At 38.2% G+C, this 15,167-nt stretch overlaps 1 protein-coding gene across 4 annotated transcripts in view; it reads left to right on the forward strand.

Annotated features, from left to right (window-relative positions):
• Slc25a13 (solute carrier family 25 member 13) overlaps window positions 1-15,167 on the forward strand; it is a 180,326-nt gene that overhangs the window by 91,687 nt on the left and 73,472 nt on the right. For all 4 annotated transcript variants that reach the window (XM_046422568.2, XM_046422566.2, XM_046422567.1 and 1 more), the window contains one exon: window positions 2,702-2,841. In XM_046422568.2, the coding sequence (XP_046278524.1) occupies window positions 2,702-2,841 (140 nt within the window). The remainder of the gene's footprint in view (window positions 1-2,701; window positions 2,842-15,167) is intronic.

Genomic DNA, 15,167 nt, shown 5'->3' on the forward strand with positions numbered 1-15,167 from the left:
ATTAAAAAGCTACTTAGGGGACTGTTGCTGTATGCTCACTACTGTGCCAGCCACATGGGAGACTCAGACGTAAAAAGTAGGGACTTTGCTGTTGAGGGGCTAATAATTCATTGGGAAATAAAAGATCTGAAGTAAATAAAAATAAACAGTTTATGTGTGTACGTACATACACATATCTTAGTGATACTGTGTAGCTATAAACCTGAGTGACTTACTAACAGTACTTCAGGCAGACATTTGCATAAGAGAGACCAGCTTCAAGGAATAGTTGGGAAAGGTTCACAGTTTTGGACTCAAGCAGTAAATGTTACATTAATTATAGTTGGTTAGAATGAAACCCATTTTAATTTCATTCACAAATGTTTTAGCAACTTAAACTCATATCAGTAATCTAAAGCCATATAAATATTAAAATGGATAATGAGTGCCATCCATCTGTATCTATCTATATAATCTATCTATCTATCGATCGATCGATCGATCTATCTATCGATCTCATTTGGTTAGTACTTTCTATTAGTTTCTATGGGACATGAAGGAGAGGTCAAAAAGAGAAGAGACCTCAGGCTAAAGATGTGATTCAAAGAGTGCCTGCCTAGCTTGCGTGAGAGCCTGGGTTCAATCCCCAGCACCACCAAATAAAAGAGAGAGAGGAGAAAGGATCTTATGTTTGACAGCTGTCCTATGATGATTATATTAAATTTTTTTAATAATTTTTTTTAGTTGTTGATAGACCTTTATTTTATTTATTTAAATGCGGTGCTGAGAATTGAACCCAGTGCCTCACACATGCCAGGCAAGTGTGCTACCACTGAGCCCCAGCCACAGCCCCTGATTATATTAAAATTTTGCTTCACTGGAATGCTTGGTGAAAAGCAATCTTCAAGTTCACTGAGAATAAACCAGAAAGCTTTTTATTTGCTCAGTATTTCTCTGAATTTTATCATGGTCTAAAGTTTTATTTAATGTGTAAAAATTGCATCCTTTGATCATGTCTTTATCACTTGAACATGGTTTCTCCTTAGATAACCTACTAGTCTAGATTAGAAGGCTGGAGGACCTGTGAAGTCTCTTGTCGGGCATGTTCCAGATAGAGACATAGACGTGAGAACTGGAAAGGAGCTGCAGAGTATCTTGGTTGGTATATTTTGCCTCTGGAGGAAGTCAGGCTTCATACTGTTAAGGGACTTACAGTCATTAAAGTAATACCTAGCACATGGTGAGTGCCCAAGAAATTTTGGCTACTGTTATTAGAAGAATTTGAACCCAATTCCAGTAATTTGTTCTCAGGTATTGAAGAGATTCTTCTATCAAATTCATTTTATTGGTCTCTGATCAGACCTTCTAAGAGTCCTCCGTGCCTATATTTTCTTTTAAATCCCAATTCTTAATTCACCTCATTTTCTTTATATCCTGCTTTTTTTTTCTTGAAAGTGAAAAAGACAGAATAAATGCAGAGAAATTGGAGTTGCACTTTAAAGTTTCGATTGTATTGTCCTCACTAGAGCTGGCCTGAGGTTTTCTGCCACCTTTTATAAAATTTATGCCCAGCATAATTCTGATTTTTATTGCCTTCTCTGTGCAAATGCACATCTTCACTTATGCTGATGGTGGCACTACTGTTTCTTCATGGCAAGCCTGTAACATTTTCTGGAAACTTTAAAAGCATGGAATAAAAACTTTGTGGATATACTAGGGGTGGAAGTAGGAAATTAGGGGGAAACAGAAACATGTGCCAAAGGTTTTGGCACCCTTTAGAAGACTAAAGAACCTTCTTCTTCTTTTAAATAGAATCAAAAGGGGAAAAAGGTGTCAGACACAGTTTGCTCATAAATAAGAGCAAGTTTGGTGGATATATTTAAAAATGTGAAAGCCAGAACAGAATTTATTAATCAAATAACTTGTGCATCCTCCACCCTCCAAACACACATTTTCTTGGGAGGAGAAGGAACTAATAAAACCTCGAAGCTTTAAAAAAGTCATGTCTTCATACTCCTCTTTTCTGTCAGTCCTGTTACAGTTCTCTAGGAGAGGCCAAAAAGAAGTGATGTGTCAGTATGGTACATTCGGAAGCCTTGAAATGGGATTATTTGGGCAATTTGAAGACTTTAGTAAAGTAAAAAAAAAAAAAAAAAGCACAAAGTTAAAGAATCGGGCTGCTGACTTTTCTTTCTATCTCCTTTAAGTATAGCAGATAATTTTTTGACTGTTTAAAGCTCAAATAGAGTCTTACAGGTGTTGAATATGTGCTTCACTCCTTTAACTGGTATCTAAATCTTCCAAAAACTTTTTAATAACTAGGTAAAGATTCTATTTGAGACCAGTATATATTGTATGTAGGTCTATTAGGTGTTTCCTGCCAATGAAGATCGAAAATCCAATATTTCTTGAAACAGAACAAATGAGATGATCATAGTTTCAGCCTTTAACTTTGGGTTCCTATTGCCTTTAGGATGTCTCTGTGTGTGCCCATGTGTGTGCAACTTCTTGATTTTTCTTTTTTGCACCTTTGGTGGGATTACTAACTTTGGTTTCTTGACTGATTCTATGAGAATTTTTACTTTTATTTCTGCCAGTTTTTAAATTGATTTAATATTGAATTATTTTTTATAGAAGAAGAAAAGCAATATCTGTTTAACAGTTTTTATACAAAAGGCCCTGGCTTGCTTTGTTTTAATCAACCTTTCTTTTCTCTTTTCAGAGGACATTAAGCAAGTTTTTGGACAGACCACAATTCATCAACATATTCCGTTTAACTGGGATTCAGAATTTGTGCAACTACATTTTGGGAAAGAAAGAAAAAGACACCTGACATATGCTGAGTTTACTCAGTTTTTGCTGGTGGGTCTAACTCTTAAAACGTTAAAAAGAGCAGTTAAGTAAAACATGACATCAAATTGTGGGTAAAAAGATGCTGGCTTTGACTTTAGTCTTGAATTTTGATTTACTGCAACTTTGAAATGCTGACAAGACTGTCTCATTTGGAAGTATTTCTTTATTAGTATGTTTAAGTCATTAAAATATATATACATATTGAGACCCCACAAAATCAGATGATTTCCTCAAGATCACTTCGTATCCTTGATGTGCAGACAGGCTTGAGAACCAGTGCTTCCCATGGGCAACTCAGGAATTGTCTGCATTTCTGGGTGCACCTTCCTTAGCCTAGTCCCTCCTGCCCTTTATTCTTCACCACCTTCTTCCATTATGATTATATCATTGGGCCACAGATGATGGCAACTGAAGAGTGTTTTTAAAAAGATATATGATTGTAGTGTAAGTTTTCCTTCAGAAGTATCATCTAAAAACTGTTTCAATTCCTGTGTTAACATTATTCAGTACCAATATGATATATAGATCTCTGTGATGGACCACCCTTTCTTTCAGATTTTTATGCATTTGTTTTGTTTCATTTATATTTTGTTAAATCAAATATTCATTTAAGAGTATTCTTTTGATATATTTAAATTCTGAGCCTTGAGGTTAAACTTGCCAGGGAAATCAGCTTTGGTTCTTGATTACTAAAAATGTTCATAGCTCTCTTGGTGCCCCTGGTTCTTTTGTGTGCCCAAGACATCTCCAAAGCCTTCGGCACAGCTAGGATGGAGGAGGAGGTTGCATAGCTGCACATGGACACTGACCTGTAGTGCTCCTTCCTCAGCATTTCTGTGGCATCCCTTTTTAGGTAATAGTACCTACAATTAGTTAACTTCAAAATGTGCCTCTCTTTTTGACTTTTAATAGTACTGCTAGGATACATAGACTATTTTGTTCTTGCCTTAAACGTGCCTTTGTATTTTCTTAACATGTTAATATGTATGAGTCCTTATTTTCAGTTCCGTATGAACATAAATGTACTTGAGTAACTCAGGTGGAGAAGAGAATGTGAGTTAGGTTTTTGCTGTTGTTTACACAGGACATTGGCACACTGTAGGAGGCAGTATTCATTTTGATGAGGAATAATTACAATAATGCTATTGAGACAAATGCCTCAAATTGGCTTTATAGAATACAGCCTAATTAACTTTTAGTCTTAATGGAATGTTAGCAATAGTAAAGATGATCACATTTCCCCCTTTAAGCAAGTATCAATTATACTGAATTGCATAGCAGCGTCTAGGCAAGAATGGAAGATATGGGAAAAGCCAGAGTGCAGAGCTGGATGACTCATGGATTACCAGCTATGTTTCCAGCTGCAGCTTGTAGGGTGTCCATTTAAATTTGACTTCATTCCTTGCAGATAAATGGAATCATCCTGTGATGTCTTAGAAGGAATGATTTTGATCTTAGGGCCAGAATAGAAATATTAAACTTTTACCAGATTAAGTTGACTATGGTGGTTAATGATTTTGTCCAGGTCCTGCTTTTGTGTGCAACTCCAGACCCAGATTTAAAGAAATTGGTAGACATATCATGACAGGCTCTACATGACACCTAGGAATGCCATTTTGATGTCTTCCTTCCCTCCATTTCAGATGTTTGGTTTACTTCCTGTGAACTCATTTCTGAATGCAGGTTGAGCTTCTGACCTCCTCTTCAAATTCCTTTTTGCTTCCTTGAGGCTCTTTTTTCTGGATATGGATAGAGTCTGAAAGAAATAAGTGAATTTTATCTGGTGTTTCAGGCTTGCACTTCATCAGGCATGCACCGTCTGTCTGCTCTAGGGCAGGGCTCAGAAGCATAGGCACCAGCTCCCTGGTTGGTGCCAAGATTGTAAAAACAGATGCTTGGCTGTTTAAGAGGTGAAAGAGCTGCCACCATGCATGCTGCTACCTGTCACTGATGAGGAAGAGGAACTGATGAGAGGTGCTTGTGGTTTCTGGAAGCCTGAGTACAATATAGAGACAACACTGCTCTATTCCACTGAGGTCCCTAGAAAGTAGTAGATCAAGTTGGTTTCAGCCAGTATGTGGTACCCATACTCATGTATGTACACATGTGTCATTGGTGGGCAGTGCCATTTTTCGCAAGTTCCAATTTTTTCTTCATTTAATAAATGTTTTACTATAAACAAATCCAAGTTTGTTACCAACTACCATGTGACTATGAGAATCTTATTTGGTTCATGTGCTCATCTTTGTATGGTCTAGGTCAGGTCCCCACCCATTAAGGTAATGACAGGCAGGGACCTTGCTTAAATGGTGAGCCAGTATCTTTTTCTGTACTTTGTATATGAAATTCATTTAATGAGCAGATCAATGTGTTAATTCTTTGAGCTCATCTTGCCTTATTTCTATTGTGCCTCTAATTAATAGTGCTGAATCAAGTAGCAGGGACACAAAGCCTCCTTCCTGCAGTCCTGTTCCTCATTAGTGTGGAAGAATTTGAGAAGGGAATGGGGCCACATTTCTGTTACTCCTTCATTTATATTATTGTACTGTCTGCTGATGTTTTTTAAAATCCCATTTCTTTAATTTGTGGATGATAATGCGTATGAATGTAAATATAGTTATATAAGCATACAGTTTTTAGATATTTTGTTGTTGGTTTTTTAAAAATTTTTTTATAACTTTTTATTTTATTTATTTTTATGTGGTGCTGAACCCAGGGCCTTGCACGTGCAAGGTGAGTGCTCTACCACTGAGCCATAACCCCAGCCCCTATTTTGTTGTTCTTCTTGTTACTTGTGGTGCTGGGGACTGAATTCAGGGTCCCACACACTCTAGGTAAGCCACCACTGAGCTACATCCCAAGCCCTATGTATGTGTATTTTAAAATATTTTGTAAACCTCTCCATGTACCTGTACTCTGAGCTCCTAGAACAAATTTCTAATTTTATGGTTGCTAGTATAAAAGTGAATTTTAATATTCTAAGATTTTTAGAAAACAACTTGGAAAATTTTTCCTATTCTATACCTGGTGGAATTCCAGTTCATAAATGTTATTGACCACAAACTCTATCCCTATTTGGAAGTCGCTTTTGTGCTATAATAATTACTCCTATCAGGCAAAGTATTCACTTCAGCAGTGTTTGTTGAGTATGCAGGGTTTGTCAAGAGGCCTTTGTATGAAGAACTGAGCTGTGCAGAGGCAACAATTCTTGAGACAATTTTAATGTACAAACCTGGAAATTGTTCCTATTTATGTTCACCTGAGAGTATAAAAAGAGAAATTCAAGCAGGTGTAGAATGTAGACCCTGAGAGTTTGTTCTTTTGTAGCAAAACTCTTAAGGGTTTGTAATATAAAGCCTAATAACATTCAAAATGTGGGTATACAGCAGCCATCTGAAGTATGAACCTACAGAGCCAGGTATGTGCATGAAGTCATTTAGTTAACTGCCCCATTTTACAGATGAGAAAACTGACTTTTGATTTCAGAAACTCTTACAATGACCTCACGTGTGCTTTTGATTCACACTTCTCTAAAAATAATGTTGAACATCTTTCCAAGTGCTTTCATGTCTTCTTGGGAGAAGTGTCTATTCCTTTGCCCATTTTTTTTTATTGAGTAGGTATCATAGGATACTTGGGGCACAGAATGAAAGATCCTTTAAACTGTTCTGCCAAATTATTCTTTAGAGTCAGTACTAAGACACTTTTTCAAAAGAATAATAATGGTGACTAATATCTGTATGATCCTTATAATTTACAAAGTGTTTTAAATATTGTTTTTCTGATAATAGCATCCTCCAATGCCCCAAGACGTAATTATCATTATCCCCTATTATATGCAAAAGAATATTAAATAGACTCTAGGGTAAAATTTTGCATTTATAGATAATTTTCTGGGGAAATGACCCATAGCAGTAAGTTCCCAAAGGAGTATCCCAAAACAGAAAGAGCAGCTGCTGTAGAGCTTAGCTTCTTCAGTGAAATCAAAGACATTTGAGGGATTCAAAACCATGATGTTACCACTGTAGTGCATTTTCCCCAGGGCCAAGGATGTGTTCCTAGAAGGAGCCTTACCTCTGAGTAGGGGTGCTCTGCGGCCATGCATTGCTGGACATCGAGCATTCCTGACCCCAACCTTTAGTCACCAGATATGAACCTTAGTGGAGTGCATGTTACTGTTGTTTTCAATTATTTTCTGATACTGTTTTATAATTGCATCTATATTTCACATATAATTATTAAAATTTAAAAATAATCTACACATAGGGAATTTCCCATGGCTCCAACCTCAGGTTTGAAAAGTCTAGGATTGCTGCCAAATCCAATATTACTATTAACTAGAAAAACATTGCTATCGGCTACCTCTCATGCAGCATTTTCCAGCTTAAAGAGTGCTTTCACTGTTGCTTGTATTTGTCCTTACAGTCACCTTAGGTATTAAGTAAGGCACTTGCTGTTGTTTCTCCATGAAAGAGGAGCACTCAGAAGCTTTGAGAAGTTTTCTGAATTTGTTCCAGATCAGACAGGTGGAATCGAAAATGAATTTTCCTAAATCTCTAGCAGTGTTTTCAAATTTAGTGTAAAAATGATCTGAGATGCTCATTTTAAAATGCAGAATCCTGGTCCTTTTTGCCTCCAAGACTCTGAATCAGTATTTCTGGGTTGGGCTAAGAAACTGCCCTTCCACTAAACATCCTGAATTGCAATGCCGCAGATAAGTCTATGAACCATATTGGTCTAGACTTCTCAACTCTGGATGTTTAAGAACATAGAACTTGACCCTAAGTCTTCATTTTTAAGTCTGATAAAGCTTCTCGTGGCAGACATGATCAGATTTGTACTACAGAAGAATCGCTCTGTCTATTGTATGTGTAATCAAGAGGAGAAGGACATGATTGAAGAGATGGAGACCAGCTGGTCACTTTCTAATCTTGGAGTGAAACAACCATGGCCTAAGTTGGATGGTAATAGTGATGGGCCAAAGTGAAGAAAAGTCAAGAAAAGTTAAAGGGATAGTCCTTACAAGGCTTGGTGATTGAATATGAAGGAGATAGTCAAGGCTTTGGCAGAACTCAACGTTGACTCCTGAGTTTTAGGCTTGGGCAAGTGGAAGGATGGTGAGGCTTTATTAAGAAGGGGAGCACAGGGAGAAGAGGTGGTTTTACCGTAGGGTTGCGGAGCAGTGCTTCACACATAATAGTCTCACACATGCATGTTGGCATTTGGGCTTTCCTCTGTTCCTGAGAATTACGATGATGTTTTCTACGAATGCTTCTAATGTAATTTCTGGTTTTTTGGAAAGATTATTCCCCATATTTTTGGAGCCAGGAAAATTTTCCATATCCAGGGTCTTTCCACCCATCATTATAGGTAGAGGCAAGATCAAGAAATCAGCAGTCTCTGGATTGGCAAATAGATTCTGAGGCTGACATTCCATTAACCAAGAGATAGGATAATTGATTTGAGGAAAGATAGGTCTAAAAATCTTCTTTAACATCTTTGCATCACATAGAACATAAGAATGAAGTCAACTGACCCAGCAGAGGGTCCACATCACACAGGTACCATAATTGTATTCAAGTCTTCATTTTGTTGGAAGAACATGATGAGAACTAGAGTGATGAACTTTAGTTGAAAGAAATGAGAGCAGAACATAGGGATCAGAGATGTGTCTGGTTTTCTAGACTAATCATTCTTATTGGTAAGGATCCTTGTCCCCAGATCACACAAGCCCCCTTTTGTAACCCAGTTGGATGTCAAAGCTTACTCATGCAGCTGAACATTTTTGGTTCTTTTTGTTAAATCAGATTGACCAAGTCAGCCCAGATAGTCCAAGTCAATGTGAAATGGACCATTTAGTTATTCAGGTTCTGAACCCTAGAGAGCAGACCACTGGGAATCTGTTGCATTCAGTTGCTGGTGGTTGCCACCTATTACTCTAGAAGTCAGAGACTTAACTACTGCTAGTCAGCTCTGTTTTGGGCTTTATAGAGTTTGCTACCTTATTTGTGATGGCATCCTGGTATAAGGCAAAAATTTCAACACAACAGGTTACATATGTTAAAAAAGAAATTGCTTTCTGCCACCACCAAATAAAAGACAGCATACCTTCAACGTGGCAGCATCAAAATTCTTAAGCTTTGGTATTAATAGGGGATTTCAGGTGTTATCAAAAGAATCAATTGTTGACTTGCTGAAGCCGCCACTGTTTATTATTACACCGTTTATTACACTGTTTATTATTAGTTATTGTTATTACAGTTATTGGACAATTAGTTATTGTTTATTATTATAGTTATTGGACAATTAGCAAGTCTTTTTTTCATATTGAGTAACCAGAGCCATTTGTATTTCCCTTTTGTACTCCAACTCCTTATCTGTATTTGTGAATATATCTAAACCAAAGGTCTTTAATAAAAAAAAAAAAAAAAAAAAAACCTTAATAGCCAGAAATCACACTCTATTTGCATTTTCAACTTGTGAGTACCTTTTATATTGATTTTAAGACAGGTATGTAATATAAGTCATTCCTGTTTAATAAATACCATATCACAGCCAGTGCTATGGCTGAGGAGATACAGTATCAGGAGACCAAAACAAGGATTGCAAATCTGACACCAGCCTCAGCAACTTAGCAAGACACTGTCTCAGTTTAAAAAAAAAAGTAAGTGAGAGGAGGAGGTTGGAGATGTAGCTCAGTAGTGGAGCACCCCTGGGTTCAATCCCCAATACTGCAGAAATGCATACATATATAACTTGGTGTTCTAAAAGGAAATGATGAAAAAAGGCAGCTAATGTTATTTATCCCCAGTTCTTCCAGCAGATTAAATACTGTTTTGTGTCCAAATGGAAACCATTGCTAGTTTGGCCAAGGATGACCAGAGCTGTGTTCACTGGACACCTGTACAATTAGATGCAGAATATGTCCTGTTTACGCTGCACACTTTCTGTACTCTGGGCAAAGGAAATCAGGATTCATTGTGTTGTTGTGTCCGTGGTGTTTTGTCACCTTGCTGTTTTGTTGAGCAGCCTGTTGTGCAGGCTTTTACAGTAACATCGTGCTAAAAATGAGCACTCTACACAACATCTCCCCAGCCATTACCCACTGTGAAGTTTAACGTTAAATCAGAAGAGCAAGAAAATTGAGGTGGAAAAGCTCTGTACTTGGTTTCTGCCAAGGTGTTGCTGTGTATGCAGAGCCATGGGTGATGTTGCTTCTGATGAATATTAATTAAAGGCCCCTCCAAATGAATTATGGGTGAAATTTTAAGCTGAACTATGAAAATCTGCATGACTAAACATGGAGAAAATGCTAAGAACGGAAACTACTCAACTTCTATGTATTTCATTGCCAGATTCCATCTTAATTAAACTGTTCTCCAAATTAGTGTAGAATTATGAAAACAAAGTAGATACTTAAATATTAAATAATACACAGGTAATAAAACTTGATATAGAATTTGTTTAAATAGTACTAAATGTGATACAATATTTTCACACATCATTATACTTTTTTGTTCTTTGTTCTGATAGGCAATTTACCTGCATTTTGCCCAGAATTATTCTACAACAATTATTCCACCCCAAAAGGAAGTCTGAATGCTTCCTTAACTCCCTGATTTTATTAAAATTTTAGATTTTTTAAAATTCCAGAACAAAAAAAGTGTAAATATTCCAGAATTTTAAAAGAAAATGTTCTTTGTTTTATAATATAAATCCTCTGGAACTGCTGCTTGTTTTGAGGTTCTCTCTCACTTTTTTTTCTTTCTTTCTTTCTGATAAAATATTCTGAGGATAAAGCACAAACTTGCATGTCTGAATAGAGGGGGAAAGAATTTTTTTGCATTAGAAATATACCCACTTGAAAATTGGAGATTATTAAGGAAATAGCAGGCCTGGAAATATTAGAAGCATGAAAGTTAGACCGAAAGCAGTATAACCCCTATATCTGTTTATTTCTGTACCACTAGCAATTTTGAAGAGTTTAACTTTTTTTCCCCCCTACAGGAATCTGAATGGGTATGTTGAAGTAGTTCAAAACCGCTACAATAAAAGCCTATTCCATTAATCACCATGCACTAGAATAGAGGGAAGAGAAAACAGTTCACTAGCAAATATTACAGAAAAATTGGGCCTCCTTTTGCATGCTTGAGCAGAACTGCCTGAGAGGGAGCTGTAGAGCTCTGGGACCTCTGGCCTTAGTGATGGGAGGTGTTTTTCTCTTCCTGCGGGAAGGCCTGTACATGCCACAGTTAGCAGGTACCCCTTGCTTGCCACCATTGAGAGCTCCTACAGAGGTTGCTATCTTCCTGGGGCTCTGGGTTTTCTGTGTACTCTCAGGCCCTTGACATCACTTTCTGAACTCCCTCGCTCATGTACCTGTTGGATTTTTGGTGCCTGCCCTTTGTATGTACTGTAAGATGATCTTCTCTCTCTCTACAACTTCTTGTTTTCTTCTGGTGTTTGCTGGGCCTCCCTCTAATATGAAAAAGTAGTCTGGATGTAGGTTAAGATTGTGACTTCAGAGCCAGATTGCCTGGCTGCATATCCAGTTTTATCCGTAGCCTCGAGTGACCCTCTCTTTCTTCACCTCATTTTTTCATCTATAGCATGAAAGCGTTGGAGGACCCACCTTAAGGTGGCTCAAGTAGGAAAACCACAATCCAGGAAGTGTAGCATGCAGTCAGCACTTGGTCAAGTCCAGCCTTTCACTTCCGCGCTACAATCCCATCATCTGAATTTTCCAGATTTACTTCTACCTGAACATCAAGCTGTCTTTTGTAGGTAGCTTAACTTTTGTTTATAACTTAAACATATTTCAGTGCAAGTTTCTAATTGTGGTCAACCACCTCATGTCTTTCTCCTTAAATATTTGTGTGTGTGTGTGTGTGTAGTAGTAGTAGTAGTAGTAGTAGTAGTAGTAGAAGATTCTTCTACCTCCCCCATCATCCAAGATGAGAATTCTTCGAGATATGTCTGGCTGTTTTCATAGCATTCAAGTTGTCATTAAAACTTTTCTTTAACTCTCTTTTCCTGTTATATATCTAAACCTACCTATGATCTCCTCAGTTAAGATTTTGCCCAAGGCAGCCTAAGTCAGCAGTTAAGAATCTTAGTTTTAAAATCAGACTTTTTTTTTTTTTTTTTTGGTATGGATCTCAACTCAGCTATTTCTAAGCTGTGTGACTTTGGGTCACTTTCTTATCTTTCCTGAACATCAGGTATCTCCCTATAAAGTGAAGATAATGATTGTTACTTCACAGAGGTATTGCAAGGCTTAAGTAAAGTGCTATCTTTGACATTCTTGGCATAGCATCTGGCCTGCAATAAGTGTTAATGCATTCAGCTATTATTATTATGCCCTACCCTATCTTGTGTTCTTCTTTCTGTTCCTGTGGCTAGTTCAGAACGACTTACAGAGCTACTCTTCCATAATGAAGAGGATTATAAAGTTTTTAAGCCTTTAACTTCAACTAAAATCAATGTGTGTGTGTGTGGTACTTGGAATCCAACCCAGGGCCTTGCGCATGATGGGCAAGTCCTCTATCACTGAAGTACATCCCCAGCCCTCTGAGCTTCCACTTATTAAATGGCTGTCACAAATGACCTGTAGATCACATAACAGGCATTGGTGTGCCATCGAAGGCAGACCTGGGACCTGAGGTGCAAACATGACCACTGTGTGCTTTCCAGTAGGAGAGTTATAACTGCTGTGGCATTCCTGTTCCAAATGTCACAGCACTGTTAGGATAAAGTACTTCCATGGTCCTATCAAGCTAAAGTAAGATCCTTGCCTAACGTGGTGGTCGAGTCTGTAATCCCAGCAGCTTGGGGAGGCCGAGGCAGAAGGATCACGAGTTGAAAGCCCACCTCAGCAAAAGCAAGGTGCTAAATAAATCAGTGAGACCCTGCCTCTAAATAAAATACAAAATAGGGCTAGGATGTGGTTAGGTGGTCGAGTGCCCCTGAGTTTAATCCCTGGAACCCCCCACTCTTCCCTACAAAAAGATAAATTGAAATCCATGACTTGTATCCCTTAGCCCATAGATCCCAGTGACACGGAACCTGCTACTTTGCAAGGTAGCCCATTTCACTGCACAATAGTTTTATAGGTTAAGGACTTCAGTGTTTGTTTCAAAACCTGACCCAATATGTTCTTCACATTGACTTCTTTTTAAAGAAATACAAAGAAACAATCTAATATCTCTTTTTTTAACCTGATAATTTTTTAACCTTTAAATATTTGAATCTGATAATTTCTTCTCTATAGTTCTTCCCTCCCCTGTACATAAGAGTTGTTTGTCCATTATGGTCCCCTTTGCTTAGAAAATGAATATTATTTACATATGTTGTATTTTGTACAACTAAAAGCTCTTGGACTGTGTACCTTCTGGGTAAACGTCTAGAAGCCTTTGGTCTCTTGATGACCCTGCCTGAGTGTTAAATTTTCCATAAATAGCTATGGAGGTGCCCAGAGAACTCTAATTTTAAGTCACTGGAGAAGAAGTCTGGTCATTTATTTCAAAGATGACTCATTCTTGATTTAAATGTTTATAGAGGAACTGATGTGTTAGCTCCCACAGGCCTCTCTCTTGGTTTTTCTCTCCTCGGTCTCTTTGGGCTGAGAAAAAGAAAAAAAAAAAGAAGAAGAAGAAGAAGAAGAACCAGAGAAGGACTTTTAGATTTGGTTCCCTCTCCATGTTCTTTGTGACTGTTGGTAAAACTATCCTGGCACTCTGGATGCACAGGCCTTTCCTTAATAGGAAGCCTTCAGGAATATTATTGTTTTCCAATGAAAGCAGGCAACAGCAAAATCTAGGGTAACTTAAAAGTAAGTTTAATTTTTTCTCTTTCCAAAGCTTTTCAGATTCTCAAGTATCAAATGCATTTTTCATCAAATTTCTGACAGTCTCATTCTCCAGGCCCTCCAGGCAGTGTGGTAGAGTAGTGGGAGTGCTGTTAGTGGAGTGAAGTGCCTGGGGCTGAGTCAGCCTTGCTGTTCCGGTCTGTCCCTGAGACCTGAGTTTCCTCAGTGAATGGAGGAATGACCTACCTGCCACACAGGGCTGCTGTGAGCATGAAATGAGTTAATTTTTATAAAGTGCTTTAGAATGGTTTCTGATACACACCTGGTCATTGTGGAGGTTGCATTGGTAGAGAAAATAGTTTTATTTCTTCACCCAGAGGAAGCAGCAGCCACTTTGTAGACAGCAAGCCACAGAAGATAGCAAGACTCATGTCTTTAGTAATCTACTGAGCCAACTAACTGTTGAGAGAATGACATGGATCTAGTTTCTTGTTCTGCATGCAATTCTAATGTCACCAGCTTTTAAAAGCTGTTGGAAATGGATTCTCAGGTCGTTTATCATCCGGGTGAAAGAGCTTTTTTATCACATGATCATAGAATCCCTGCTAGTAAATGTTCAGTCAAGGAAGTGAAGGCACAGAAATGGGTAGTGACATTGTACCCTTCACAGTCACGGGCTCTGCCCTTTCATGTGACTGCTCCCTGCTTTGGCATTCCTTTTTCCATCTGGCGTTCCAGCAGTCTGGTCTTAGTGTTCAGGCTTCCTGCTTCCTGGGGTGACAGGGTAACGAAGGAATGCCGTGCTGTTTTTGGTATGATGTTCTGAGGATCCCTTAGACAGAGTTATAAACTAGGGCAAATGATAAATAACTGAACATACCTCCTCCTATTGTTGAAAGTAATCTCGGCTTATGATAGCTTTAGCAGTGGGTCTCACAATTCGAAGGAGACTGTGTTCATTTACTTTCAATTGAATACATACTGTGGTCATTTTATCACTACAGGGTGTTTAACAGTTGGTTCCTTCCTTCCTCTTAAATCAGAGTCACTCATACAGAGAACCCCGTTTTGTTCAATAGATGGTGATTTGTTCATCTGGTTGGTTTTATAGACTTCTATCACTGATGATCATGCCTACCATGTGACTCTATGCCTAACTTATCCTGCCCAGAAGCATAAGTAGGATAAACATAAAGAGGACACAGAATCTTTTCCCAGGCCAAAGGAAAGACAGAATTGAGCTTCAATTATAAGACCTGTCTTACCACATCTTATACAGATTCTAGTATAAGATGTGGTAAGACAGGTCTTATAATTGAAGCTCAGGAGGGGGTGAGGGGTGTCACAGGAACTCAGGTGGCCGATTTTCATTTAGGAGGTCTCTACTAATATTTACCAGATATGTGGAGGGTCTGGCAAAGCTGGGCATGGGGTAGCAGGAGAAGCAACTGAGAGTATCTCCTATAGGTCTTGAGTGCCCTGATGTGGAGAGGGTCTCTGTGATCAAAGACCATCAGCTTTCTATGGA

Source organism: Marmota monax, unplaced genomic scaffold (genome assembly GCF_021218885.2).
Source record: "Marmota monax isolate L192 unplaced genomic scaffold, Marmota_monax_Labrador192_F-V1.1 WCK01_AAM20220418_F8-fsc00144, whole genome shotgun sequence".
Lineage (NCBI taxonomy): Eukaryota > Metazoa > Chordata > Mammalia > Rodentia > Sciuridae > Marmota > Marmota monax.